The sequence below is a fragment of the Aplidium turbinatum genome, chromosome 1 (assembly GCF_918807975.1).
Source record: "Aplidium turbinatum chromosome 1, kaAplTurb1.1, whole genome shotgun sequence".
Taxonomy (NCBI): Eukaryota; Metazoa; Chordata; class Ascidiacea; order Aplousobranchia; family Polyclinidae; genus Aplidium; species Aplidium turbinatum.
The window spans coordinates 44693303-44721227 of record NC_137472.1 but is presented as its reverse complement, the minus strand read 5'-3'; the positions used below and the strand labels follow the sequence as shown (position 1 = coordinate 44721227).

The window sequence follows — 27925 nt, the reverse complement described above, 5'->3', positions numbered from 1 at the left end:
AAAAAAATATGTCCCGAAAATGCAATTGGCAATCACTGCGCATTCTGCGAGCTTGAGGTCAAAGTTGTCATTATTAGGTATAGTTGCGTCGTCTTTGCATCGCCTTCAGTCAAATTTAAACAACAAAAATTTAAATATCTCAAAAACCTGGTGTGCTTGAAAAAAATTAGGGCATTTTCGGAATTAGCGTCTAAAACCCTTCAAGAACCACCTAATCAGATCTCCGATTAAACTTTGCTGTTGACCAGTATAATGTTTTACGTAGACGCCAAAATAAGACGCTGGGTTGAATGCAAAACAGCCCATTTTAGAAAGGTAGGTATAAAAATTTTGGCGACGTGGAGTTTCTTTCCGTATGTAAGCTTACCCCTTACCCCTCCTAAAAAGTTTTTGAATTAAAAAAATCAGCTCGAATGCAGAATTATACGCTGGATATAATCATTGTCAACGCTTCGGAATGCCATTATTGAACATCTTATAGTCTTTATAGTCGTTTAATTTTGGACAAGTCTTATGCTATCAACCGTTGAAACACATTTTCTACGAACCCGAAAGCGTAGTAGGCTATTACTTCTCCTGTGAACTCCAACAAGACAGCATAGATTTACTGGTTTGGTTGGCTTAATACAGTCATTTTAAATGATGATCAACAATACAAAACCTATTGATGAAGATTAAGCCTAAAAAATGTCGAGTTTTTGACTTTTTGTAGCAGTACTGTCACATTTTTTATTTATAATTGCCGAAAAACGCTGTACCAAATAAATATGAATAGCCTATGGGTAGGCCTCTAACTTAGGTTTTGGGGGCAGTTTTGTTTCGTTTTACAGCAACTTTCATGGAATAACTACGGTGCCTTTTGTTTTTGATAACCGTACTTTACACAAATTTTTATCGTAATTTACCAACTCGGAGTTGTCCTTTTTAACGAGTGCGATTACGGATACGCTAAAATCATTCCGATTCTAGGACTCCAACTCTACAGCCCTGCATTCTTAGTTTAATCGAGATTTTTGTTTTTAGTTTCGGTGGCTTAATTTTGGAATTGTGTTGAATTGTTGATTTGACATTTTCGTACACTTACTTATACATAGGCTACACTTACACACGAACTTTTAAATCCCAGGTATTTTTCTGTTAAGTATTAGGCTAACGTTGATCGTTTACAGCTGAGCATCAAAAGTTTGCGCAATCGTGTTTTTAAAATTTATTGTAAAGAAGTAGTCAGTTGCAAATGGGATCTTATTACCTCACTGCAAAAAATGGAATAATGTCACGGTTTATAGTAATGTCGTTACTTTTTGTTTGCTATGAACTTTCGTTAGAAAATTCAGGTGCAAAAGGTAAGATTTCCAACTCAACGAGGTAGAAATTAATATAACGTGTCCAGGGATGAATCAGGTTTTTTAGTCGTCGTTTTTAATCGTTTTTTTTTTTTTTATAGCCTACTATATTTCAAATGGTTTCACACATTTTTCAAGTAACAACTATTTTCGCTTATCATAACAAAGAACTGCAAAAGAAACTGTAAAATTATTGTCATCAGACAACTCAGCAAGTGCTTCTACTCAGCAATTACATTTCAGCTACGAACTTGTTTGGTCATCGCTTGCTAAACTGCATTTGCTGACTTGTGCCATGTCAAGTTTCGGCTTGCTCAGTTAGCCTATTACTTTCTCAGATTCATTTACTAACTTCAGCCACTTGTTGAAATGTTGCTAGCTCAGTTGTCACTTGTTCAGTTGTCGCTTGCTCAGTTCACAACTGCTCATACTGCTGAGTTGTAGGAGACTTTGAAATTATGGCTGCTGAATGACTTACTGTAAATTAGTTTACTGCAATTTTGACTAAATTTTACAAGTCAGAAAAGTGGCCGCACACACACTCAGCAAGTGGTACCAATGAACCATTTGTCTTCAAGTGCTACCAATAATGAGGATGAGGACTGTTCGGATGGTGAATCATGGGAAATGATCCCAGTGGTGACCATGTTAACAGTCAACTTCCTTTGTTGTTTGTCTTAAGTTCTTTTATTAGTTTGTTTATTTTCTTCATTTCTGCGATTCATTTTTTTATTACATATGTATATACATTACTAAATCAAATGTAGTTATTACTATCTGAAGCCTTTACAAATTGTTTCACCTAACGGATCATCAGAAGGTCTTATTCAAATAGAAAATATTATTCAAAATGTAAAGGCTTCAGATAGTAATAACTACATTTGATTTAATTCGCTCTGCTTTGCCTTTTTGCTTGGCATTGAGCACTTTTTGTAGTATTAATAGTTTTCATTGTTTTTATATACATTACTATATATATATATAGCCTATTATGATGAATAAAAGTTCTGTAAAGCCTAATTGGTGAAACTGCAGTCTAGTCTATCGATAAAAAAACAGAGAGTATCACACTAAGTTGGAAAATTCAAGTTCTTTTAATTTAAATTTCATGTACTTAAATTGGCCAATTTATTGTGATATCCTTTATATACTTTTTTAATTATTTTATTGCCCCACACTTTCTTTTTAATAATAATTGGTGAAAGATTTTTATGGAAAGTTTAGTGACGAAAGTTTTTTTTTATTTACTATCGACTTCTTGATTATTTCAGAACAAATTTTTCAGAGAGGACAAAGTGTAAATTTTGTTCCAAGATTTAAATTTTAGACAGATTGTTTGCACAAAAAAAACGATTATTTTTCTTATTTTTGTTAAAAAAACAACATTCCATGAAATAGAATTCTATTTGAATAAGCTTAACTGAAGATGATCTAGCTGCCAACAGACCGAAATCGATATTTAGCTGTTTATGATTGAACTGACTTGTTTGTATTACGAGATATTTACCTGAGTCGTGCATGTCAAACACGCAGTGATGTACGCGCATACAAAAAATATTGACGCCGTCAGCGTAAACGCCAACGTTCGAAAAACCATACCCCGTATGCGTCAACGTAACTTGTAAAAAAAAGTTGTCAGCGTCAGCGCATACACTAGCGTAAACTCATTTTGTTTGCTAGGTGCCCAACATTTACACGATGTAAACTACTCAAAACAAACAAGTTTTATTTTGAATTTCCATGATGAAACACAAGCATCTGAAAGTGTTCGTCTGACATTTTGCTGTGTTTTGGTTTCAATATGTCTTTGCCCATTGAAAACGTTCTTTCAACTTATTCAAGATTTGGAAAGTTTGATAAAAAAAAATGCAAACAACAGCTAAGATATTAAAAAGTATGCGTTGACGCTATGCGCTAAAAAAACGCGAAAACTCTACGGCCTAGCCTCAAAGCGACAACTATCCAAAAAAATGTGGCCGCAAGCGTTAGCGTAAACAAAAAGTCTACGCCGCAAGTCTACGGCGTAGAATTTGCGGCGTAGCCTATACGTACATCTCTGCAAACAGGTCAGAAGATTTTTCATTGTCTGGATTGCATTTCGTTCGTATTCACTGACATGGCATACGATTATATTTGAATAAGCTTAACTGAAGATTATCTAGAAAACCGTAATTGGTTTGTTAGTTGTTGAAGGTTGAAGTGATTGAACATCGTGAATCTGGGGTGGTAAAAGGATAGACCCTCGGCGCCAGACGCTCACACGACGACAATGACGAAGTGATTTGCGTGAAAATAATTTTGTTTTTATTACAAGCATGGCGATCTATACTACTGGCCTTCCCAACGTGGCAACAACCAAACAATGTGGGGGCCAGGGGCGGCGCCAGCCAAAAATGAGTGGGGTGGACAAAAATATTTCGAGGTAAAATGCTACCGTAAAATATGGTCACTTAGATTACCAATTGCGAAGTGATTCACTGCAGCTCGGTTGTGAAATTTATTGAAAAATAAACAAAGGAAATTGAAAGGGGGTAAAAGCTTGTCTTCCATTGAGCGCACTCTAAATTATGAACAAAAGAATAGAATGGGGCCAAACGCTACTATACATTTCCTATGCAGTCCATGGAATTTCCGACTACGATCTTGATTTTAGCAAGCTTGTCGTTATTTTATGTCATGGAGCTGCTGCAATGATGAGCGGCCTCATAAAAATTTATTGGGTGGCCCCTTAAACAGAATTTTAAAAAACTTAGCTATTACCTACCCAATAATACCCATAGCCATAGGTTAAGAATCACTGCACTAAAGTTTTATTTTGCGCTCCCAGGTCAGTTTAAAAGCTTTCACCAATTTTTGAAGATCAGTGTTATCGGCAATGTCTCGCTCACTGCTGATCTGCACCAGATGTTCAAGTCTTTGTGATGACATGGCAGCTCGTAGATAATTGTTTATTATCTTAACTTTGCTGTAGAATGTAGATACGTTCACAAGATGCCGAGTCATGGGCAAAGTAGCAATAAATTGAAACAAATCGCTGTACAAATGATTTAAGATCGTTTTGTCAAAACAATTATTTTAAAAGTGAAGGCAAACACAACCACGCGGTCTTGGTCAATCCATTTTGGTGCTTTTTAAATTCTAGTTTCCACTTGTGACAATTATAACTTAGCTGACCTCAAAAAAAGAAGATCCTATTGCTGCCCAACCTGATTTTAATCGAAATTATAGAATTTGACTAAATATTCAACTTTAGGCAAATTTGATAGAGACATGTGCGTGAAATAAAATGCAGCTGCATTTGACATTAATTCACATGCTTGATCCGAGTAACGCTTTTTAAGTTCATTTAGCATTCTGTCAAAGGATAAAGAAAAATCTCTTCTTAACTTTTCTGTAATGGATTCAGATTCACTCCACGGCAGACTGTTGCAACCTATCAATAATATCGGACCATCTCGGAAATGGCTTGGTGGGTAGCGGCATCGCTTAGCCGGTGTGGTGGTTTCATTGGTAATTTGATTTCGATCCGCACACAGCGATGAGTTGAAAACCAATTTGTTAAAATCTTCCTCTGAACGCAGTGAGTCAAATGCTCTTGTCAAGTCGTTGATAGCAGCAACCCCAGTGGTGAGATCCATTTCTTCACTTTTTAAATAATCTGAAGCCTGTTTATTTAACGAAAATCATTTATGAGGAATAAGACTAGCAGTAACAAATTCAGTTTGCTTGATGCGGAACAACAAACCATTAGCTACACTATTAGTTACCTTTGTTTGACATTTGTTGGAACATTGACAGCAGTGCTGGATATAGGCTACATTAATAACAACATCCAGATCATCTAAACCTGCAAACCATCTAGTAGCCTATCAGATAACGAGTGCAATGCAATTTTTCCAGACATGATTCCCTCTTTTTTCAAATGCTCTTTATAGCCTACTGTACAAAAAATGTCTCTTGGGAGAACAGTCCATAAAGTGGTAGATGTTACCAATTGTTTCAAAAATTGTTTTGACTGTCGCTACGTTTTCAACACTGTGCTCAAGCACAAGATTTAATCGTTGTGCAAAACAATGAAAATATACCGACAGTTTGGCACCCGCTGCAACTAGGTGTTGCTGTGCGCCTTCAATCCTTGCCTGACATGTTGGTGGCCCCATCAAAACCTTTGTCTATTAGGTCTTGCAAAGCTTGTGTCTCAGCTGTGATAAAAGCCATCACCTCAAATTGGTAAAATTAGACTACAATCAATCAATACAACAGAGCGATAACAATGAAGATTCTTCATTTCTTCATATGTCAATGCTGCAAAAGTAATTCATATGTAAGAAGTTGAAATTAATTTATGACAAAGTCACTAGGCCCCCCTAACCCCCTGCATACACCCCCCAAGTTTTCTCATCGGATCTCGACGAATTACAAAATTGACCCTAAATAGGAGTGGGGTGGACATGTCCACCCCAGTCCACCCCGTGGCGCCGCTACTGGTGGGGGCCTATTAAGTTTTGGCAACTAACAGGTATTAGGCGTAAAAAAGGCGTCTTTGCATGAATTATTACTAAAAACAAATACTTCTGGATTAGAAATCGAATTTTTTAACATACTGAGTGTTTTGAAAGTTGTGTCACTCTTGATTTCGTGTAGCCTACCTTGATTCTGTAGATATCTTGATTCTCATAGTATTCTTAACATGTGGCTATTGTCCTGCTTTCTTGCCACTTATTTAATAATATTACATCTTAATTACGTTTTGGCGCTGTATTTACAATTTTTAGGCTAAAAAACATTACTTGAGCAATGAAAATTGCTGATTTGATGTTGTAACACTTATCTCAGTCGGTAAATTGAAATTTCGTATAGGCCCCCACATTATTTGGCTGTTGCCACGTTGGGATGGCCAGTAGTATAGATCGCCATGATTACAAGACATTTCGGCTAACCGAGTTGTTCTTATCAAGCATTGTTGTGTGTTTGAGATCTGTCAAAAGATATCTCTTTCATTTCGTTGATTATGCTATAAAATTCAGTTGATACCACTTTTGACTAATTCAAGTTCTAAATAAGTTAGTTGAAACCAAATGCAAAAGTATACTGCATAATTTTTTGCTTATTGCAAATTCTATTCTAACAAACACATCCTTGCATTATTGCATAGTTTCCCATTGTCACGAGGTTAGGTAGTTCAAAGATTTCATTAACACAAAGGTTGAATCAAGCAACTTTTATTCACAGTCCAGAACATAGCATCTTTTCACATATAAACTAGGTGGGCAATTGCCCACCTAGTCCCTTTGCTTGCCCCCTTAGCCCTTTCTTTGCTCCCCTAGTTTGAAACTAGGTGGGCAATTTTTAAGACTTAATTTTTGTTTAATTTAGAACCAAGCTACAGAATGAACAGCTAAATGGAAAGCTTCAGCATACATTTAGAACTTATGAGCCTACCTTTGACTTTGAGGTACTTATAATATTCTTAATGTTCCATTCAAGCAGATTAATTAGCAATTTGTGTGGTGAGTACCTCAAATTTTGTGTGAGATTCTAAATGTCTGAATTAAGTTTGTTTCCTGATTTTCATTAAAATAAAACCTACCAGCTCTTTAGAATCATCTAATTTTGCAAAGATTCAACTCATTATAATATCTTAGCAGTTGTGTTTCATAGATTATATATCGTAGTTGTTTCTTTTTACTTTAGTACAAAAGACCTCTGCAACTAAATGTTGCTAGATTAAATTTTATTACATTATTATTTATAAAATAAGACAAACCGGGGCGTGTTGTCACAGGTTTGGCGATTTTCGATTTGTGCTTTTGCTATATAGGCTACAATGCAAGTGATTTGGTTATATCATTCGTACGCTGTCCACTTACACTTTCTTTTGCCACTAGTTAAACTTTTTAACCGCAAAAGGATTTCAAGAAAATCAAGTCCATTTGGGGCCCCCGCCCAAATTCTAGTAAAGGGCCCTCTTAAAATTACGTTAAATATTTACGGTTTGAAATCCTAAAATGTACTTTTTAGCACTTTGGCGTTACGTTTTCACTTTAATAGAAAAATCCGTAAATTAAACAGAATTCAAAGAAAAGACTTGTGTTGATGGGGGTGAAGTCCCCAGTTTTTGAAATGTTTAGGATGTTTCATTGAAATTTATTAATATTCTTGCATTAAACTTGTACGTCGGGGCGTGTTGTCACAGCTGTGACAACTCTCCCCGACGTACGCAGTCAGACAAAAGTTTTAAAGGCGGCTAGAAAAGGCACGCTATTAACTTCTAACGGAATGGCCCGTTTCGGTGAGTCCGGTTCGGTGAGTCCGATTTGGTGAGTTCTCTATTCGGTGAGAGCCTTTTTCGGAGAGTTCCTTATTTGGTGATTTTTTTTTAATTTTCGGGTACCGTAGCCCAGGGGTCCGCAAATACTTGTTGGAGCGACCCAAAAAACAATACTTTTGATTCTTCGCGACCCAAAACGTTTCGGAAGCATATAATATTGCTCAAAATACTTTGCAATTTAATATCAATTTCAATACGGTCGTCTCCGCGTATTAAGCCCACATCCTGACAGGACAATTTTGGGCTTATTAAGCGAGGGACGATTCTTTGCCACTCCTATACTTTCAGTAATTCTGAAATGGACCAAACTGGGCTTAATAAGTGGGTGGACCTATTAACCACGGGCTTAATAAGAGGGGCAAGGCTATTACCATTGAAAGTATAAATTTCCTTGTAGGCTACAAAATTGTATGAAACTTATGACATCACAGAGTATGTGGTTGTATTTATTTTTGCCAAACAAGTTATATTGATAGTAAGTTTAAATTGTTTTGCGACCCACAGTGGATGGTCTCGCGACGCGACCCACTATTTGCGGACCCCTGCCGTAGCCTAATTATCATTGCCGTTTCAGGGTTAGGGGACAGGGGTTAGGGTTTAGGATTAAGGTCTTATTTCAACGTTTAGCGACGTTAAAACGATGTAAAAGCGGCAATGATAATTAGGCTACGGTACCCGATAATTTTCAAAAAAAATTTCAAAAAATCACCGAATAGGGAACTCTCCGAAAAAGGCTCTCACCGAATCGGACTCACCGAATCGGACTCACCGAATAGTAGCAGACCCAATTTCTAAAGTGTCAGCTAAACTCCTAACATAATAAGCTATAAAACTGATTTCGTACTTGCGGTCAGACTGCTCTTACGAAAGCGTCACACAATTTTGAAAAGTTAGTGAAATTTACATCGATGACCAAATTTTTGATAATAATTTAATTTAAGCTAAATCTGCTGTCTTTTCTTGACTTTGCTAACCTCAAAATGAAGATGGTTCTTAACGAAGCACATGCTACAAATATAGACTCGAAGCAGTCAGTGCAAGTACAAAAAAATTGCTTTGACGACACGCCCCGGTTTGCCCTATTGTGGGCGGGGATGAATATAGAAATCAATTATGGGTCTCAAAAGTTTAGTGTATGTATTGTATAATATGGCTTTTTACCCACAACTTGCTGAGAAATCTACATTTTTAAGCTCACATGTTTTACTCTCGGGAAAAAATGCCCTTTTTCCCATCATTTACGCGCGAAAAGTGCCCTTTTTAACATAACTCTAGCGCTAAAAGTGCTCTTTTTTGAAAATTTGCCCACCTAGTCCCAATTTGTGAAAAGATGCTATGGTCCAGAAACGATAAAGATATTGCAGACCAAAGTTCAGCCAAACCTTATCGTTTTTGGACTGTGAATTACTTATTGTATCTTGTAAAACTAAAACTGAACTTGTCATTTTCGATTTTTTTTTGAATTTATGATCGGTACTCCAAATGACAATAAAATCTCTGCCGATATGCTGTATTAAAAAGTTTGAGTAACACTGCAATAGACTACCATCATTTTTGCATTAAATTTATGATATTTACAAAAATTAATCCAACTCAGAGATCTTGAAAAGGAATATTGAAAAAGTAATCTACATATTTATCCAAGAATCAGCGACACAATCGGTGCTACACTATTTGGTATGCCTCGACCATGGCGGCGACCTGCATACACAGGCCATGACAACGTGCAGCTTAAAATTTGACTGAAGGCCAATCTGTTAGTAGCCAAAATCACTAGTATAAGTTGATAGTTTGAGTATTAGTTGATAAATATAGTCTTTGTGTATATTTTAAACTTCTTTTGTACTATTATTGCCATTCAACTAGCGGATTAGATTTTGGCACATGTGCTGGAAATCCAAAAAGTATCTGGTAACACTGGTAATAGGAAAAGATTTTTTTTTTTTAAAACGTAAACTTAGAAGTTCTGCAGTGATTTGGGATTCAGTGATCACACTTTGACAATTTGAATTCTCAAAATTATCGTTTCAAAGGGATATAAAGTAAAGTAAGTTTAGACATCAAAATCGAAAAATACGTCAGCCTTTAGTCAGGCCTTCAGTTCACACGATGCCAAGGCCTGTGTATATACACTATACAGTGGATCGTTATGGCTCGACTACGGAACTGAACGAGGTCTACAAAAACTTAAGTGGAGAAAAGTTTGCCATTGAGGTGGACGTGGTATTATTCTTACTTGCAAAATTGACACTTTGGTGCTATTTGTAAATATCTTGTACTATTTATTGCTACTTGTAAATATTTTGTAATATCTTACTTTCGCACAGTTTGTTGGCGAACTTTATTCTTTTATAATTCCTTGTAACAGCATTTGAACCTGTTTGTGTTATTTCAGGTGAAACTAGCATTTCTGAAGAGACAAGAGACGCTTGTTTGAGTGGTTCAACAATAAAGCGAGAAGATGGCTTGATTTTTTCGCCAAACTTTCCACGAGATTACAATCCAAATTTATTTTGTAATTGGACGGTTGTAGCACCTTTGAACAAAGTAGGTGGTAGTTTGGCTGTCTAGCCAGAAGGTAAAACCGCGGCTGTTGTGTTGGAATAAAAAAATATATACCGTACTCTCCTTCATCAATTTTTAGCCTCATCCGAAAGAGATGTAGCTACGAAGAAGGTGCAACGAAAATAATCTTCATGTTATATTTTTCAGTACATTGAGATAACATTTCTGAAATTCTCTTTGGAAGGTGCGGACAGCTGCAAATATGATTATCTGGAAATATATTATGGCACCTACAAGGTGAGGCATAAAGTCTAGCTCAGTAGTTTTCAAATTTTTTCAAAAAAAAATGTATAATTCTCTCCTTGCGATTTTTTTAATGACTTACGGTCCACCAAAAAATTAAGGCAAATTCGGGCAAATACGGTAAATAATCTTTTTTTGTACAGTACAACCTGACCTTTTTATCATGCGTTACATCCAACCTGTTTTGTGCTTTTGCTTTGATAGCGAGTGATGTTGAAAATGCTGTTTTACTTAATTGTAAGTTGTTGCATGGCCACCTGGAGATGCGGCCTGATTTGTCACATTTTGCAGATTTTGATTACAGCTACTGCTAGTGCTTGACTGACATTTTTTGAGATGTTTTTACTTTTTGCGGTTTCCTAATGACATAAAACTTTTTAGTTGCCTTGGGGGAGCAGTAGCAAACGAGAAAAAGTAAGTTGAAAAACGCAAAATCAGACTATTATTGAAAATTAACAGTCTGACTAAAATCTTCGAAATCAAATTTTCTTTGCTCTTCAACATGTGAGGATGTTAAAACCTATTGTGTCATCTGGGGAAAAGAATAAAGAAAGCGTAAAAGTCTAATTCTTAGAAAAATTTATTTAAACGTTCGCCCAAAGTTAGAAAAACCTGGAAATTTTTGCAAAATGTGACAAATCAGGCCGTATCTTTAGGTGGCCATGGTTGCTGGAAATGGAATTAGCAGTTTTAGTGCCGTCTTTGTAATATCAGGATAAGACTGCGTCATTTCAAACCAAAAGTCACTGCAACACATCTCACAATATTTTGCCCCAATAGAAGGAAGGAAGTTAATGTACACATCCCAAAGGCAAAATGCTTGGCAGTGTTTTGTGTTTTAAATGTTTTGAAAGTTTTAAAACTTTAGTAACTTTTATCGTTAATGCAATTTTGGTAAAGAGGTAACTTTCTTCAACCATATACAGATAAAACCAAGCAACCACACGGCATTTAACATAATGTTTTGTTTGTTTGTTTTTCATATCTTTATCCTGCATTGCGGGAAAGCGGACTTGAGCGCTATGCATCGGTGTATATATTAAACTGAACATAAACTATATATAAACTACGAACGTTGATCAGTTATTTATTTTAATGTAGATGTAAAATCAGTTACAATTATTTTGACAAGTTGTAAAATCAATTATTTTTCGTTACTTGAAAAGGGCTAACATGCGTATGGCCGAAAACGTTCGTAGTTTATAGTTTATGTTCAGTTTAATATATTATGTTAAATGCCGTGTTGTTACTTGGTTTTATCTGTTTACCTATCGTTGATGTAGCACACGGGAGCGCGCTTCTGTGGAACAGCCATCCCCAGAGATTTTTCAACAGCATCGAGCGAGGTTTCGATTATCTTTAAATCGGATGGAGCTGACAATTTTAGCGGATTCATGATGAGCTGGAAATTTGTTGGTAAAATTTAGCGGACTTTGTTTTTGATTGAGTCCAAATTTGGCCGTGATAGTTAAAGATTGGGATTAAAGTGAACTTGGGCATTGTGCTAGACACCCAATCTTGTGATCACCTTTTAAGCACGTTATGAAGTGTTTTGCCAAGACGTTAGATGTGTGCTTTTGGTTAATGTCAATTCGCCGCCCCTTCGAGCCTCCGACAGACTGGCTCATTATTAGACCACGCGAATTGCCAAATAAAGATTAGGCCTTCTAATCGCAAAAAGAGTACTTGCGTTATTCAAATTTCTACATTGATTTTGTAACATTAATACCACATTCAATCTAACGTAGCAAAGATAATGTCAAGATTTTTGAAGTTACACATGAATCAACGTCTTGTTAGAGAATTCGCCAATTCTGTAACCCTTTCTGAAATAACACTAGAGTAGTGGTTTGAAACAAAATGCTTATGGTAGTGCGAGTATATGATCACGCTGAATCTCATGTATAATATGAAAACACTGAGTAACAACGTGTCTGTAACGTAGTGGTATAACTCGTTAACCCACCTCATGCAGTGTGTTTGTTAGGGGTCTATAATAATCGTGTTTTTTATTTTCGCCCATTGCGATAACATCACAGACTGCGATCACAGATGCGATATAGTCTTCGAGTCAGCTGCTCCCCTTGTTTTGGCTTGCCATTAAGTGTCTTTGCCATCGAGACACAGCCGCGTGCTCTGGAGCGGTGTCGAACCCATGTTCTTTCGAACGTCGCGCAGACGTTCTCATCACTCGGCTACGCAGCAACGTGGATACTCATAGTTTTTGCCCCATGTCAGTAGATACAGGGACAGGCTCCTTATAGTTCTCTTTGTGTCTGCAACAGCGCGATGTGAAAGTGACGAATTCGCTTGTTGGGATGGCACCTGCATCCCTGATGCTTTGCACTGTGACGGTGCTAAGGATTGTCTTGACAACAGTGATGAAATGACTTGCGGTGAGAGAACATTACACACTTTACATTTATAAATCATTTCTGTTCTATAAAAAAAATTGATTTTTTCCAATAAAGTATGATTTTATGTTTTTTTGCTAAAACTTTGAATGAATATAAGGCCTAGTCTGTTTTCAATAGACTAGGCCTATAAGCCATGAATGTTTTTGATACGGTAGGCTGTAGCCTAACAGATTGGTTTTGAAATATCAGCAAGATCTATACTAGACGAGGCAACGGTTTACATTTTTTTGTCATTATGTCATAAAGATATGACTAATTCTTACTATACTTTCTTTCTTTACAATGACATTTAATTTTCTAAAATCTTAAAGGTTTTAGTGCTTGCATTTTTTTGTACTTTTGTTTATAATAAATTTTGCTCATCTCATAACAGCGCAACCTGCTACTTCTTTGAGTGAATGCGGAAAACAAGGCGCGGCACCCCATTTTCCATCGGTAATTATTTTCATATAAAATATTGTCAATTACACAAGCCACTATACCTTATACCAACGTTCTAATCTATTTTCTTCTTCGCGTAATTCTTCACCAGTTTGATCTTCGAAAGGCTTTGCTCTTGCCTTTTCAATAAATGATGGCCATAAAAATAGAACACTCCAAAGAAGAAAGAGTTTTTGCTGAAGTGCAAAGGCTATCAACAATTGAGTAAATCAACAAAATCATTCAGTGCAGTGGTCCAAACCTGCCGTTTGGCTGCAGATAAAGTCTGTTCTTAAGAATTACAGAATTCTTGGTGGAAGTAAAGCTATCCCTGGTTCATGGCCCTGGCAAGCACAGTTGGGGGAATTTAAAGACAAAAGCAGAACATTTTTGAGCTTCTGTGGTGGAACAATCATTCATCCACGCCTGATAATGACCGCTGCCCATTGCTTTACTAGATACAAACCTCTGGGAAATGTAAGGTAAATAGGTCTTTTCTTGCTGAGCTTTTATAACGATATAATTATGTATGTTTTTAATCATGGAAGAAATGTGTTGCTCTCAAACTCATTGCATGGCAGAGGTTATAGATTCAGCGCAGTCGTATAGAGGCTTAGCCGGAATAAATTTTAGTTCTATTTTGATGAGGTCTTTGGTGTGAACCGCCAGGGCATCAAACTTACGTCCATTGACTGAGAGGCTGCTGGTAGTTAGTCCATCCATTGTTAATACTCACCAACATCCTTCGTTCTTTGAAGAGTAAGCTTACAGCCTATATGAGAATGCGCAAATGCTAAAATTTGCTTTGTGTAAACAAACAACAGAATATGGATGGACAATTAATTCGATGCTAATTTGTGCTGATATGAAGCTTGATTTATTGAACGAATATTAATTTTTGGACTGAAATATTCTCTTCCAGTCATATTTCTGATTTCAACAAGCTTCAAGGTTTACACCACTGACAAATGGTCTGGTTACCGTAAGTGGTAGTTTCCCGGACAGCAAAATTTGTCATTTTTACATTACAGCCTTGGAATGTAAACGCTTGGCAAACGTCTGCAGACGTTAAATCAATGTAAAATGACGAATTTTGCAGTCTGGGTTACATTTGTTACATGGACTATTGGACTTGCACTGGAAATGTTACTTACAGTCACAACTTTTCATTGATCTTTTCGTGCGCTATTTTATTAATCGTGATTTTTTTCGTCTTTTCCAGCACTCTTAATGTACTTGTCTCTGTTGGTTTAAAGAATGGTACGGAGGTTGTTGGTAGACAATTTTTCAGGCTGTACAAAGTAACTATTCACCCAAGTTATTACCCAAGGTGAGAGGGAACTTCTCTATTATTGAAGATAAAAAACTACGTCTTGATAAAAAAGAAATTTTGATCTCGTTCAAACATATCTCTTTTATCTTCCTTTAAAAATAAGCCTACACTATTGTGCATTGTAGAATGAAGCAGATGTTAAAGAAAGTTAATGTTGTTTCCGAAATATCCAGATCACGCGTAAACAATACAGGAAGAATAGTGTATAAAGAAAATTTAAGATGGCAAATTTTTAGTACCTAAGTACTGTAGGCTACCTATGAGCAGGGGTAAAAAATCTTACTGGATGAAACTAATTAAACTATGGTTTACCTCGGGTCTACGTTGACCTTCATCTTACAGTTCTCAAACTTGTGACGTTCTATAATTGAGTGTTTGATTATTTGTGGTAGACTATTTGCCAACGACATTGCTCTGATTGAGCTTGGAACACCTCTTGTTTATGCTTATGACATCCGTCCAATCTGTCTTCCCGAGTCTGATGACAAGAGTTTTGATCCTGACCCGGGTACGCGGTGCATTGCCACAGGACTGGGAGATCTAGGTAGGTTTTACTTCTGAGATATCTTTTCCTGCGTGTTGTAGGCTAGTCTGTCTTTATTTTACTAGTAGCTTACCAGACAAACCTATGACGTAAAAACTAAAGGAGCTGATGACAGCATCTCACCGCAAAGGAAAGTGAAACTTAAATGTTATTCATCAACAGAAGCTACAATTTTCTTGACCATACGATGGTGGACATATATGACACAGAAAGGTTATTCAATTCAGATATTGCCGGCATTGCCCACACCTCAGGCTATGTTAATATAAGCCCATATTATAGGCCTATCTAGCCTATTTTAGGCTTATATATATGGGCCTAAAACTTTTCGCAACCCACCATGCTAATTTACTTGCTTTGAATTTCCGCTTTCTGCAATATCCATTAGTCTACTTACTGTGCATCCTGACTCATTACTAGTAAATAAACCGGAGTGGCTAAAGGATAGACCTTCTTCCCTAGAAGTTCAAATGTCCACCAGCAATTCAAGTAGGCTAAGCGGTTTCCACTCAAATCACCCATGAACTAAAAAACAATCATTGTGTTACAAACGGAAAAGGAGCTTACCATGCAATAGCACTGGGGATGAAAAGCTGTTTCCTGATGAAAGGCAAAAGAAAGTTATTCGTTTTCTACCTTACAGAGACTGATAAGCCTATTTGATATTCTCAAACTAGTAGCCTTAGCCCAGTAATTTTGTATGACAGTCTCATACGCTCAGCTGGTAATCTCATTCAAATAAGCGTCAGACGTGTTAGGTCAAACTTAGTCGGGCATCTCATTACGTTCTGAGATGCCCGACTAAGTTTGTCTAATTTTTCACTTTCGTTTCGAACGCACAACCGATTTAAATTGCTTGGATTTTGAAACGATTAAAAAGCATATTTTGAAATACCAAAACAAATCAAAGTAGGCTATTTCCTATTCAAATGTCGGTCTATCTCATGCTTATGCGGACATAGGAGATAGGACACCGATAAATAACTTAGGTACTGGTAATCGTTGAAGTAAAACTATCTGAATTAAGCGCACAGCAAAGTGGAAGCGTCCTGCGCAATTTCATTGTAGACAATGGTACTGTAACGGCACTATCTGCCCCCAATTGAAACAATCCTATTGTGCCTTGTCTCGGCCTCTATGTAGTACGTCATGGCGTTGACAAAAGATTTATAGTAGCCTACAAAGTGTAGGTAGGTAAGTAGGCACTCCCATACTCAGTTTCTGAGTTTTGGGGAATGGGAAGATAAGGTTCTCATCGCCACAACGAAAATATGGTAGTCCTTTCCTTTCTTTCGGCCGCCTTTCCATCAGCAACGATACGCTCACCCAACTTTTACACCCTAGTTAGATGTCCAAATTTTTATACCCTATAGCACTAGGTAGAGGTATAAAATGAAACTAAAGTTTGTGGTAAAACATTTAGGCTTTAGGCTACACATCAACATTTTAGTTCTGCATGACTGAAAGAGTTTCTTCTTCTCTGTCTGTGCTTTCGAAAGTATACTTTCAAAAGTATAACAAAAAATACAATCCTTTTTCAATTATTATGATCAAATTAAACGTAAAGGAGCCACGATTTCTCTCGCTCGCCGCGCTTTGGACTTCGACCATCTCCTCCATGCAACATTCAAGCGACCACCACCTATAAAGCAGCGGCTGAAATCAAGACGCGCCCCTTTGTGCCTGCCGCACAACAACTACTTAAGAACGCAGAAGAACTTGGTTTAAGTGCGGCACACTAGACGAACCACATGTGGAACACGGAGTGGCAAAATCACACCTCCACGCTCCGTGACTTCATACCCGACGCCGATCCCCGCCCACCAGGGATGTCCCTCACAAGGCTTGCCTGGGTCAGGCTTAACCGCCTGCGAACTGGCGTCGGCCGCTTTCGTTCAGACATGCACAAGTGGGGCCTGGCTCCTTCATCAGAATGCGAGTGTGGTGCCACGGAACAGACCGCTGACCATGTCATCCACCACTGCCTAACCCACCGGCCTCCACACGGTGCGCATGGTCTGAGGGTCCTGGACGACGAGACTGCTGAGTGGCTGAAGATTTCCTGCCCTCCAATCTAGCCTGGAAAGATCGCTCATACGCCATCATCATCATCAAATAAAGGCTTAAAACTATTGTAATTTTGCTCCAGCTCATTTTCCTTGCTTGATGTTAGTTCATAGAACGAAAGCATCTAATTAAGTGAAGTGGATATATGTTTGAATTACACTTGTGTTTTTAGATCCCACCGATGGTCAAGTGCTGACAACGAAGTTGTACCAAGCCCGCCTTCCGATTGTCGACTTCGAACATTGTCAAACAGTTTATGGCACGAGAAAATACACGATCACGGCAGCTCAGATTTGTGCAGGGACAGGGGAGGCAGACTCATGCAAGGTACGTCTACATTTACTTGTCAGACAACTTTACTTCAATGACAGATAGGCCTAGTGTTTCTTTAATGAAAGATACAACGGTCAAAGGAATATCAATACTTTCAAATATTGAAGTTTAATGTTGTTTGCTTCAAATAAGATATTCCAGAGCAGATTTTTTTGTCTAAAGTAATATTTCCAGCTTGAAAAATTATATGAGCAATGAATGACCATATGTGAACGCGTTGGTTCTAAAAAGAAATGCTAAAATTCAACGACCAGTAGCCTAATGATTTTCCGTATTTAAAGTTAGGTTAAGTTTAAACGTTTTACTCAGAGTAGTCGGCAAGTACTGATGCAAAGTCAGTATTATAAGTTATCACTTGGGCCCGCAAAAGTCAATAAAGTCAAATCTTTTTAAGGACCTCGTCTGTCCACAAATCAAAGAATAAAGTTGTTTTCAGCACCTAGGGGGCTGTTTCTAAGAAGTTTATAGGTCAAAATAAAGTCAAAATTGACAATAAAGTCAAAATTTTGATTAAAGTCAAAATTTGTCAAATTATGGCTTTTGACAAACTTTTTGTGTTTCTTGAGAGTAATTTTTGTCAAAATCCTCGTGGAAGCATTGTAAATCAGGAACTGCGAAACAATTAAACCATGTTAACCCATGAAAGCAGGAAATATGTCCAATGCCCTTGGATCAGCAGTAACTTTTATCGCAAATTGTCCATTGTTTATTCGTTGTTACGTATCTAAATAATGTTTTATATAATAATTGTTACGTATCTAAATATGTAAATAATGTTACGTACCTATGCATTATGCAAGCTAAATCTTCTTCAGTAAAAGTTATACAGATTTGTCGAGATTTTTCTGATGAATTTGATGCAACTCCCGAGGGTGATTTAACTGACTTAAGATGAAATTTTTGCGAGTTTATAGTGAAGTGCGATAAAAAGTATTTTGTTGAAAGCCACAAGAAAAGTAAACGCCATCGAGCTGGATTGGAGCGACAACAAACATCGCAATCAAGGCAAACTTTTATTGAACAAGACCCTTTTATTGAACACGTTTGAGTCTGCAATCGACAAAAGATTATGTTTGGGTAACTGGTATCAATTCAAGGAAGAACTGTGGCCTCTACCAATAAGCAATTTCGTTAGGTCAAAATTTGATAAAAATAAAGTCAAAATAATTTTTTTTTAGATCAAAATAAAAATGGCCCTAGTTATCACGGAAGATTGATCAACGTCATGGTGAATAACGTGTATGTTTACAGGGTGACTCAGGCGGCCCTTTGGCTTGTTTGTTCAATGGTACTTGGTATCAAGTTGGAATAACGTCTTTTGGAAGAGCATGCGCAAGCTATATTTTCCCTGGAGTTTATGTTAGAGTTTCATTTTACAATGAGTGGATTAAACAAGGTAGGTCTAATGATCTATGCATCCATGCATGGGTCTATTCATTTAAAAAATAGAATCATCCAGAGTATCGTGCCACCATCATCAAATTAGAAGCTTTTGGTTGAAGTTCTGAAAACATCTATGCACTATGTGTTTTATGCAAACCTGTATTTTTTGTTCCTAATTTCAACTTGTTAAGCAAAGACTAAAATCAGATTTAGTACAAAGGCTCCTATGCAATTAAGTTAGTAGGCTACCCATTACATCTAACCTATACCTAAGCATTTCGGGTTTAAGTCATTGTTCCTCTTCCGGTGACGTCATGGTAGGGTGGTTAGCTCATCATTTCAGCTCCAACGCAACCACCCATGCAGCGGGTAGATAAACGAATTAAGGCAATTTTTTTCTTATAGAACTATCTGCCACGCTGTTTCAAAGTCAGAAAATAATATGTAATTGTTTTCACTAATTTTGGGCGATATCTGTTTGTTTTGTTGATAGATTCGTCCGAGGATAAAGATTCTATCAATCAATCAATATGATTTTGCATAGCTCTTGTTCAAACAAATTGATGAATTAGAACTCTAAATTATGTTTCCATGTACTTTGAATGCCAGTGAAGCTGTGGACAGATGCTTGCAGTGAAGGCATCAACTTGACCGCCTCAACCGGCATTGTGACCACCCCTAATTTTCCTCTCGTCTATTACCATGACTCGTTGTGCAAGTGGACCATCCTAGCAGACCCAGATGATCAGGTTTTGACTTAGAATGTGTTTCTGTTGTTGATCAATATAAAACTCTAGAGATGACCAAATGGAGAGCATCAGGATACAGCCTAAAGATTTTAATTAAAAAATGCAGAGCATTAAACATTTTTCTTGTTGGCTTTCAGATTATTGTTCTTCGATTCCGTCAGTTCCGCTTGAGCGCCCCTTGTGACAAACATTTGGGAGATTATTTGAATATTTACGATGGAAACACGAAAGTAAATTGAGTTAGCTCAATGTTACTAGATCTCTACTTCCTGTCTTGCTTTAAATGTTATTAAATTTGAGCATGATAGGTTATCCAATATCCATATCAGGGCTGCGGCCTCTTCACAAAATGTTTGCAAATTTAGCTTCAGTGATTTTCTATTAAGTTTTGATTTGTGTTCATTATTCATATTCAAAATGTGAAGTTACCAGTTATCGTGACCAGTAACGGATCTAGACAAGAAAAAACTTTTTGGGAGCAGCGCACCAGAATTTCATCGAAGTCAAATAATTTGGTAAGGGCTGTGAGAGGCTTGTCTCCCAGACAATGTTGGTAAATTTTATCTTTCGTTAATTGCAAGTTTTGTAAATCAATATCGCTTTTCTTGTTCTAGACAAACACCTTGCATTTAATTCATCAACTTTAAACCTTACAAGGTTTGGTTTCAAATTTAACTTGTTTCAAATCTTTTCATTTTTTTCATGAACACAGAAAGATTCCATAGTATATTTTAGGACGAAGTTTGTCATGCTATTAAAATAGTAACTTTATAGCTTCAAGGCGTATTTCACCTCAACGGTAAAATAAGGTAACAACGATCCATTTGATTGTAAACCAGTTGTGAACAATGTGTTCAGTTCGATAAATGAAATGCGATCAAGCGAGCAAGAAAATTTCGATAAAGAAAATGGAGAAAGTTATATGCTTTTTTGGTTTATACAGTTTGGGGGATGTGTTACCAAGCACCTCTCCCCCCGGATCCGCTACTGATCATGATGTAGGCCTTTTGATTTGCACTGTTCTTAACATAAAATACATTGCTTTGTAGCTGATATTGGCCTAAATGCATTTTCATAAATTTTATGAACAAATTGTGACAACTTTAAAATGTATTTGCATCAAATATCATTGCTAGTCATTCAAAAACCTTGACAGATTGTTTCATCCAAATTAAAATCATCAGAAGTTTCTTATTCAAATAGGTTATTTTGTTGTGAAAAAATATTCTATTTGAATAAAATCTTTCTGATTATCACAGTTTGGGTGAAACAGGTTGTGAAGGTTTTTTGGTGACTTGCAACTATATTTGTTTTTATAATTTGCTCTGTTGGCTTTTTTGCTTGCTATTGAGTGCTTTTTGTAGTGTTGATAAAGTTTATAGTTTAAATATATTTGTATAATATACAAAATATCGATCATTTTGTTCAGTTAAAACAGTGAAAAGTCTGCAAAAGCTGTATTCATTTGAGGCCATTTTCCTATTAAAACTTTTGTTTGCTGGTAACAAAACTTTTAAAAGCAATTTTATATTTATAACGTCTCAAGTTCTCCTGACATCGATGACCTAGCGTCACAGCAATCCAATGACGAAGCACAATCGACTCTCATTGAACCGACATTATGTAATTTGCAGGTTTATCATTTGTGTGAACGTCAAATGCTGAGGCATTATCAATCTGTTTCTGGGAACGTTACTTTGATTTTTAAATCTGATCAAAAATACACTGACAGAGGGTTTTTGATCAATTGGCAGAGTAGGTAACTTAGCCTACTTACTTGTATCAATGTAGTAGTACAGTGGTGCTGAATCTTTTTCCATCTTGGCACCAGCATGGAATCCGCAAACATTTTTTTCGCATTCCTTTTAAAAATTGCTGAAAAGCAAAAATCTTCCGCAATCCAGAATGTAGGTTAAAATTCCTGAACCGAGTTAATTACAGCTTCTTGCGTCATTACTCATTATACCGCTAACCGCAATGATTCAGCATTTACACCACCCGAGAAACACGTCTCGCACGCAATAGTACTGCGGGTAGCCTTGGTCAAGAACCCCTGAACTATATAGCTGGTCTACAGTTCATGTAGTATATCCCTTGTTGGGCGGAAGATGTTTACTTCTGTGCAAGTTGGCAAGTAGCAACTTGTGATACTAAAGTCTATTTATCGTTGCACTTGATAGCCAATGTTTAGATTGTTTTATTGGAATGCATGGCATGGCACAGTTGTACGTAGTGGTAGCCTTTGTATGTGGTACAACCAGGGCTGGATTTCAGCCGGAACGGTCCGGAGCGCCGCTCCGGAAGCTCGATCAAAAAGTTGACTTGTCCGGAACGGCGCTCCGGAAGCTCAAATATTTTATACTCTTATTATGCTTTACCCTGTTCAGTAAAAGTATATCTATAATTCTTGATGAGTCGAACACGTTAAATCTCGTATTCACTCTGAGTAATTCTTCGCACCAGTCTTGACGGAAGCGAACCTGTGAATATATTTGTAGATCTTGTTGAGCTCGCTAGTCTTACGGCGAATGGCATCTTTGATTCCCTGAAGAGCTGCCTAAAATCATATGGCATGTCTGCAACATTTTTATCTTCTTGTTTGATTGGTGTTGTAGGCCTATGTGATAGGGCGGCTGTGATGTTAGGTTGCAAAAATGGTGTGGCAAAATTACTTCGTGATGAATTTCCAGACATTGTGGTGTGGTATTGTGCAAACCATAGATTGCAACTATCGGTTGGTGATGTTGTAAAATCAGTCAGTAATGTGAATCGATTTCAATCTTTTATGGACAAGCGCTATAGCCTTTACCACGCTTCTCCTAACAATAGTGGGAAAAATGTGCAGCGGCTGTCGAAGTGCAGTTGTTGAAAATCGGAAGGGTACTGGACGCACGTTGGGTAGCCTCGAGTTTCCGCACAGTTATTGCCGTCTGGAATGATTTCCCAGCACTTGTCGAACATTTCAAAAAAGGAGCTAGTAGCGACACAAGAAATTCTTCGGAACGTGCGAAATATCAAGGACTCTTGTCGAAGATAACATCCACGGATTTCTTGTTGAACTTTGCTTTGACGTACGAATCCTCCCAAGAATTAGCCGAAGTAGCCTAAGCCTCGTATTGCAAAACACAGCATGTAGCCTACCATTTGGGATGCAGATAACAAAATTAATAATCTTGCAAAATTATTTGAAACACGCAGGAACAAACCCGGACGACATTATCGCATTGCCATGGATGCTGAAGAAAACTTGAGTTCAAAGGGGTGGAATTGCATGTAAGCAATTGCAGAAATAGCCCGCTAATCAATCCCCGCATCTTCTATCATCACTTAGGAAATTCCATCCAAGATCGCTTGTTAAATTCAACAGACTTGTCATTTATTAACAGCTGAAAAATACTTGATTCAACTACTTGGCCAGAGGACACAGTAATGACACACGGAAAAAACGAAATCATTGAAGTGGCAAAGAGATTGCGCTTAGATGAACGCGAAGCTGTGAGAGGACTTCGTGAATATATAACTACGAAAAGAAGATCTCAGAGTCTTCGAAATTTGATAAAGTCACTAAAATCTCTTCCAATTTTATCGAGCGAGTGTGAACTCGGATTTTCACAAATGAACCTCATACTGACATCTGACCGTGTTTCTCTACACACTGTAACTCTTTCGACTTTACTTTTTATACGAATGGTCTGTCCTCCACTGAGATAGTTTTAACTGGCGAAGTATGTTGGATCCTGGTTGCGCCAGGGACGTAACCCGGCAATTGAGACCCGAAGTCGCCAGAGGTTTTATGGTTTTGAATACGATAAATGTCTTAAAAAATTGTAGGCTATAACTTGTATTTTTTTGTGTTATTGTTTTACTAAAATACGAATATTTGCATTGAACAACGCTATATAGCCTATCATCTATAGACCATGATAGGTTACTTACTTTAGCAACATTTTACGTACATTAAGTGTGTTGTTTCAAAGTCTTATAAGGGCATATTTTTGAATCTCTTCTTCGGCACCTAGCGCATTTGGAAAGTAAAAAACTACCGTTCCGGAAGATAATCTTCTGGAAATCCACCACTGGGTACAACATGTTCTATAAGTAGGCCTGTTATATTTCACCCCAGCAGACAGTCACATTTGTTTGCTAAAAAAGAGCTACTTTTACTTGAGAAGTGGACCATGGAATTAAGCGTTGAGCTTAAAGTGTCAACGAAATGCAAGCTATCTCGTAGATGTATTTTATAGGCTACAAAATTTCAGGTTCAAGCGCTTTCTCAAAAGCCTAGCCACTTGTTTAAAATATGGGCTTATGAAACCACTATGGTGATTTAATTTGTTTTAAAAAATAATGATGAAGTGAAATTAGAATTTTTTTTGCATTCAGCACTGACAAACATAGGATAAATTAAGTAACAACAAAAACCTACAGGTGCTTTGCAAAGTATTTCGTACCGGTAGCGTAGATCTATGTTTGTCTTTCATTTTAAAGGGTAGGTTTAGCAAGGTAAATTAGTAGGGGAGACCGGGGCTAGTTGTAACATTTTTTGAATTATTTATTATATGTCTGTAAAAACAAGTCTGAGCGAATTTTTTGGAGATTAGTTGTATAGGTAGACTATTTACGCATATTATTCCACCTAAAGCCCTGTGATATATATGAAGGATTTTGAGAAAATTGGCCTAGAAAAACTTTAATCGGGCGTTACAACTTGCCCCGGATCTGGGGCAAGTTGTAATACAGGCAGAGGCAAGTTGTAACAGAATATTTTTCCTGCGAATAAATAGCAAACACTTTACTAAACATTCACTTTTCTTCAAGAAAGGTTTATTCACTCCTCAAGGTCAGAAAATTTTCACCAGAAGGTACACACTGAAGCAAAACTGCACACAATATAACAGGCATTTCAAAAATTCACATTTTTCCTTTACTCCTCACAAAGGTGACAATAATACTTTGGCAATCCCTCGGTACATTGAGAATGCGACCAACCATGGCACTTTTCACACCTGACCCAATTTTCTCCCGGTCTACTGTTCGAATACGCTCGAAAGACATAGGCCTACAGGTGTTCAATGTTTTTTCTTACAATCAGTAAGCTATCTTAGGTAGGCTAGTTAAGTTTACCTTTAACTTTCTTAACCAGTCTGTACAAAGTCACATGGCATATGTTGTAATCTTTGGCAATTTTTCGAATAGACTCATTTCCAGTGATGGCTTCCTCAGCAGCACGTTTTAATACAGCAGGTGGAATCTTCCCACGTTCACTTTTTCTTTTATAATTACGCATAATTGTAACAGTTACCAAGTAATCTAGCTCATTTACTGCCAAAGAACATAACACAGCTCTTGTTACATCTTGCCCCAATAGCAGTTAGCCATGAACTGTTCGATATTTCACCAATAAAATGCCACATATTTTTGGTCACCTTTAATTTTTTAAATACCTAAGTAAATGGTTATATCAAAAAAAAAAGACCAGCCCTTTAGCTTACTTTTTCTTGTCGTAGTAACTACAAGTTTATTTTTCTAAAATTTTACTTCCAGTAGGCAAAAAATGCTTTTCGTTATAACTCAACTGTACGGAGAGATATTGAAACGAGGGTTTATCTGTAACTTAGCTACAATACACTTGATAGAGGGCGCAATAGAAAAATACATTTTTCTGTTTAGTTGGGGAGAAAATGATAGTGTTACAACTTACCCCTGTTACTTTTAGCCCCGGTCTCCCCTACACTGCCATATCAATTAGCAATAGTTTCAAAATTAACTTTGTTTTTAGTTATCGACCTTCTTGGAGCATCAGGTTTAAACCCAGAGCCTTTGTCCAACTTCAGTTTTGCAGAATTTGATTTTCTTAAATCAGCAGAAATATCACCCTACAAGGACGACAAGAATATTGGTTCTGCGATCAACGATTTTAGTTTTTGTGTATATTTCTATGTCACTACGTTGTACTTTGTTTGCATTTATTATTCAGTGGCCTAGTCACAGTGAAAATAACATAGCCTTGGGCCTATCTACGAAGGCTGCCTATGTTTGTAATTTTTTTCTGGCCTTCTTGTAGGCCTAGCATGCTGAGTTTTATCAATTATTTGAATCGTTCCGTAACGAGAACTTTTATCCAATTTCAATAGAAGAGCAAATCGGTAGCTTCCAAAATGTCACGCTTACGCTTTTGTAGATTGAAGAGCATCCTAGAAAAGTGATTAGACTTGAGCTTTGGTAGATTCAGGGTGAAGTCATCTCTTGGAAGGACGAAGCAGAACAAGGACTTGGCTCCAGTTTCTCAGCTGTTGCACTCGCTTCTGTAGCCTAGATAGGCTTAGGCTACATGTTCACAACTACGGTACAGTATTCATGACATTGTTTATCAAGATGTTTAGAAAGCTTGTTTGCGGTATTTGCTTGTGATGATTTTTTGAACAGACGGTCAATAAATAGGGCTACCATATGTCCTCTTTTAGGAGGATTTGTCCTCTTTTTTTACAAAAAATGGATTGTCCTCCGAGGACACTTGAAAATGCTCAAATGTCCTCTTTTTTGCATTGCTATCATTTTCAACAAGGTTTTATTTTGATGTGACCTTGGCGAAAGCTAAATAAGGTTAAGCAACGATATCAAAAAAGAAAAGTAGCCTATGTTTTCTGTGAGCTGTGGCAGAAGTAGGTTATCCTTGTTTAAGAAAAGTGTTTATTGACTTTGAATTTGACAATACATTGCTTGCTGTGGATATGGTGGATACATTTATTTCTGTGGCAAACGAAGGAAGTGTTACTCGATGACCATGTCAGATGTATTTTTATTGTTCGACTTTTGTTTTGCCTGTTTGGATGTATACTTGTATAGACCGCTAATTTCATTTTTCGAGTTCACATCCTTTGATTGGATGCTTATTGCTTATGTTGTCTTACACCAAAGACTAGGTTAACGCTTTTCAGTGGTGTGTGGAAGTATCTGTCAGAGAAAAATGTTGGCATTGATGATGTTAAACTGTTTGATCTAAACCAAAGCTTGTGCAAAGGCGTCTTAAACTTGATAGCTAGCTTGCATTAGCTTTGTTTAAATGATGGCATATTAGAAAATGGACAGAATAGTTCAAATATTGCAGAACTATGGATTTATTTTAATGAATTGTTAAAAATCGAGCAATTCTTCATCTACAATAGGCTAAGCTTTGGCTCAAAATGCAAATGTAAAACGAATGTTTTCTGTGGAGAAAATCAAATGAACAGCAAAATGTTCATTGACTGAATCTGACAAATAAATATATTATGTTCTTCATTTGTCACTTTTTGCTACATAGCTCTATAGGCTAATCATCTAAGCAGTGGTTCTTAACCTTTTTGTTTAGGCGGACCCCTTTTGGTGTCCTCGAAGCGGTTGTGGACCCCTAAAAAATTTATAGCATATCGCGTCTCCTTTTTTGTAAGTTTTGAAACGACACACTTAGAAGAATCTGCTGAACTCGCGACGCACTTATGACGATTGATGACATTGACGATTGACGAAGTTATGTTATGAACTATATCTTGGCACACAGGATCAAAAATGTGTATTGTACATGCTGATTGAAGGTTTTTTTGCAAATGAATAGAGTTTTTGTGACCGTTACAAAAACTTTCTCTTTTTTTTATTTGTAGCCTAACCAATATTTCTTTGTAATCACAGCCATGGAAAAACCGTGAGTGCTAATAGGCTACAGACTGACGTTTCCATTTCTAAATTAAGCATTGATCAACAACCTGCTGTCTCAAAAGAATTAAGTTGATCATACACAGGCTTATGAAAAGATTTTAGTCTTTTGAATGAAATTTTTTGTAGTTAGGAAGCCGAACCTTTGTGCGACGCCCTTTGAAATTTCAAACGACGCACCACATTGTTGCGTGGTACAGTTTGAAAATCATTGTAAATACACAAATAAAGCAGAACTAATTTTTTAATGTCGTAATTTATCAATCTTGCTGCAAATTCGGAAACTTTCGCGGACCCCCTGAAAACGCCTCGCAGACCCCATAGAGGTTTATGGAGCCCAGGTTAATAACCCCTGATCTAAGAAGATGTAAGAATTGTTTAAACGTAAAAATCCACTGGCATTTTGCTTGCTTACTAAACATGTCCTCTTTTTGGGTGATGAAAATATGGTAGGCCTATCAATAAACAAATAAAAACTCATGTCCCGTGCATGCTTACTCGTCAA

The 27925-nt window shown here is 37.1% G+C and overlaps 1 protein-coding gene across 2 annotated transcripts; it reads left to right on the top strand.

Moving 5' to 3' along the window:
* The first annotated feature begins 1137 nt into the window (after positions 1–1137).
* On the top strand, positions 1138–26867 carry LOC145779246 (ovochymase-1-like). Of its 2 annotated transcripts, none has more exons than XM_082590789.1 (15): positions 1138–1343; positions 10070–10221; positions 10387–10476; positions 11766–11898; positions 12768–12878; positions 13273–13334; positions 13617–13801; positions 14542–14649; positions 15045–15196; positions 17436–17590; positions 18848–18992; positions 19589–19728; positions 19866–19958; positions 21363–21483; positions 25508–26867. In XM_082590789.1, the coding sequence occupies exons 1-15, from the start codon at positions 1235–1237 to the stop codon at positions 25711–25713; spliced, it is 1962 nt and encodes a 653-aa protein (XP_082446915.1). In that variant the 5' UTR covers positions 1138–1234; the 3' UTR covers positions 25714–26867. The 2 variants fall into 2 exon arrangements, with proteins under 2 accessions (XP_082446915.1, XP_082446923.1); XM_082590797.1 differs by having other exon boundaries at positions 21363–21487; positions 25508–25712.
* Positions 26868–27925: the final 1058 nt, after the last annotated feature.

What these genes read in the sequence shown, in the direction of transcription:
- LOC145779246 (XM_082590789.1), top strand. Translation starts at nt 1,235, where the DNA reads ATGGGATCTTATTACCTCACTGCAAAAAATGGAATAATGTCACGGTTT. An exon ending in GGGAGGCAGACTCATGCAAG is followed by an intron (nt 17,591 to 18,847) that starts GTACGTCTACAT and finishes GTATGTTTACAG; the next exon opens with GGTGACTCAGGCGGCCCTTT. An exon ending in TAGCAGACCCAGATGATCAG is followed by an intron (nt 19,729 to 19,865) that starts GTTTTGACTTAG and finishes GTTGGCTTTCAG; the next exon opens with ATTATTGTTCTTCGATTCCG.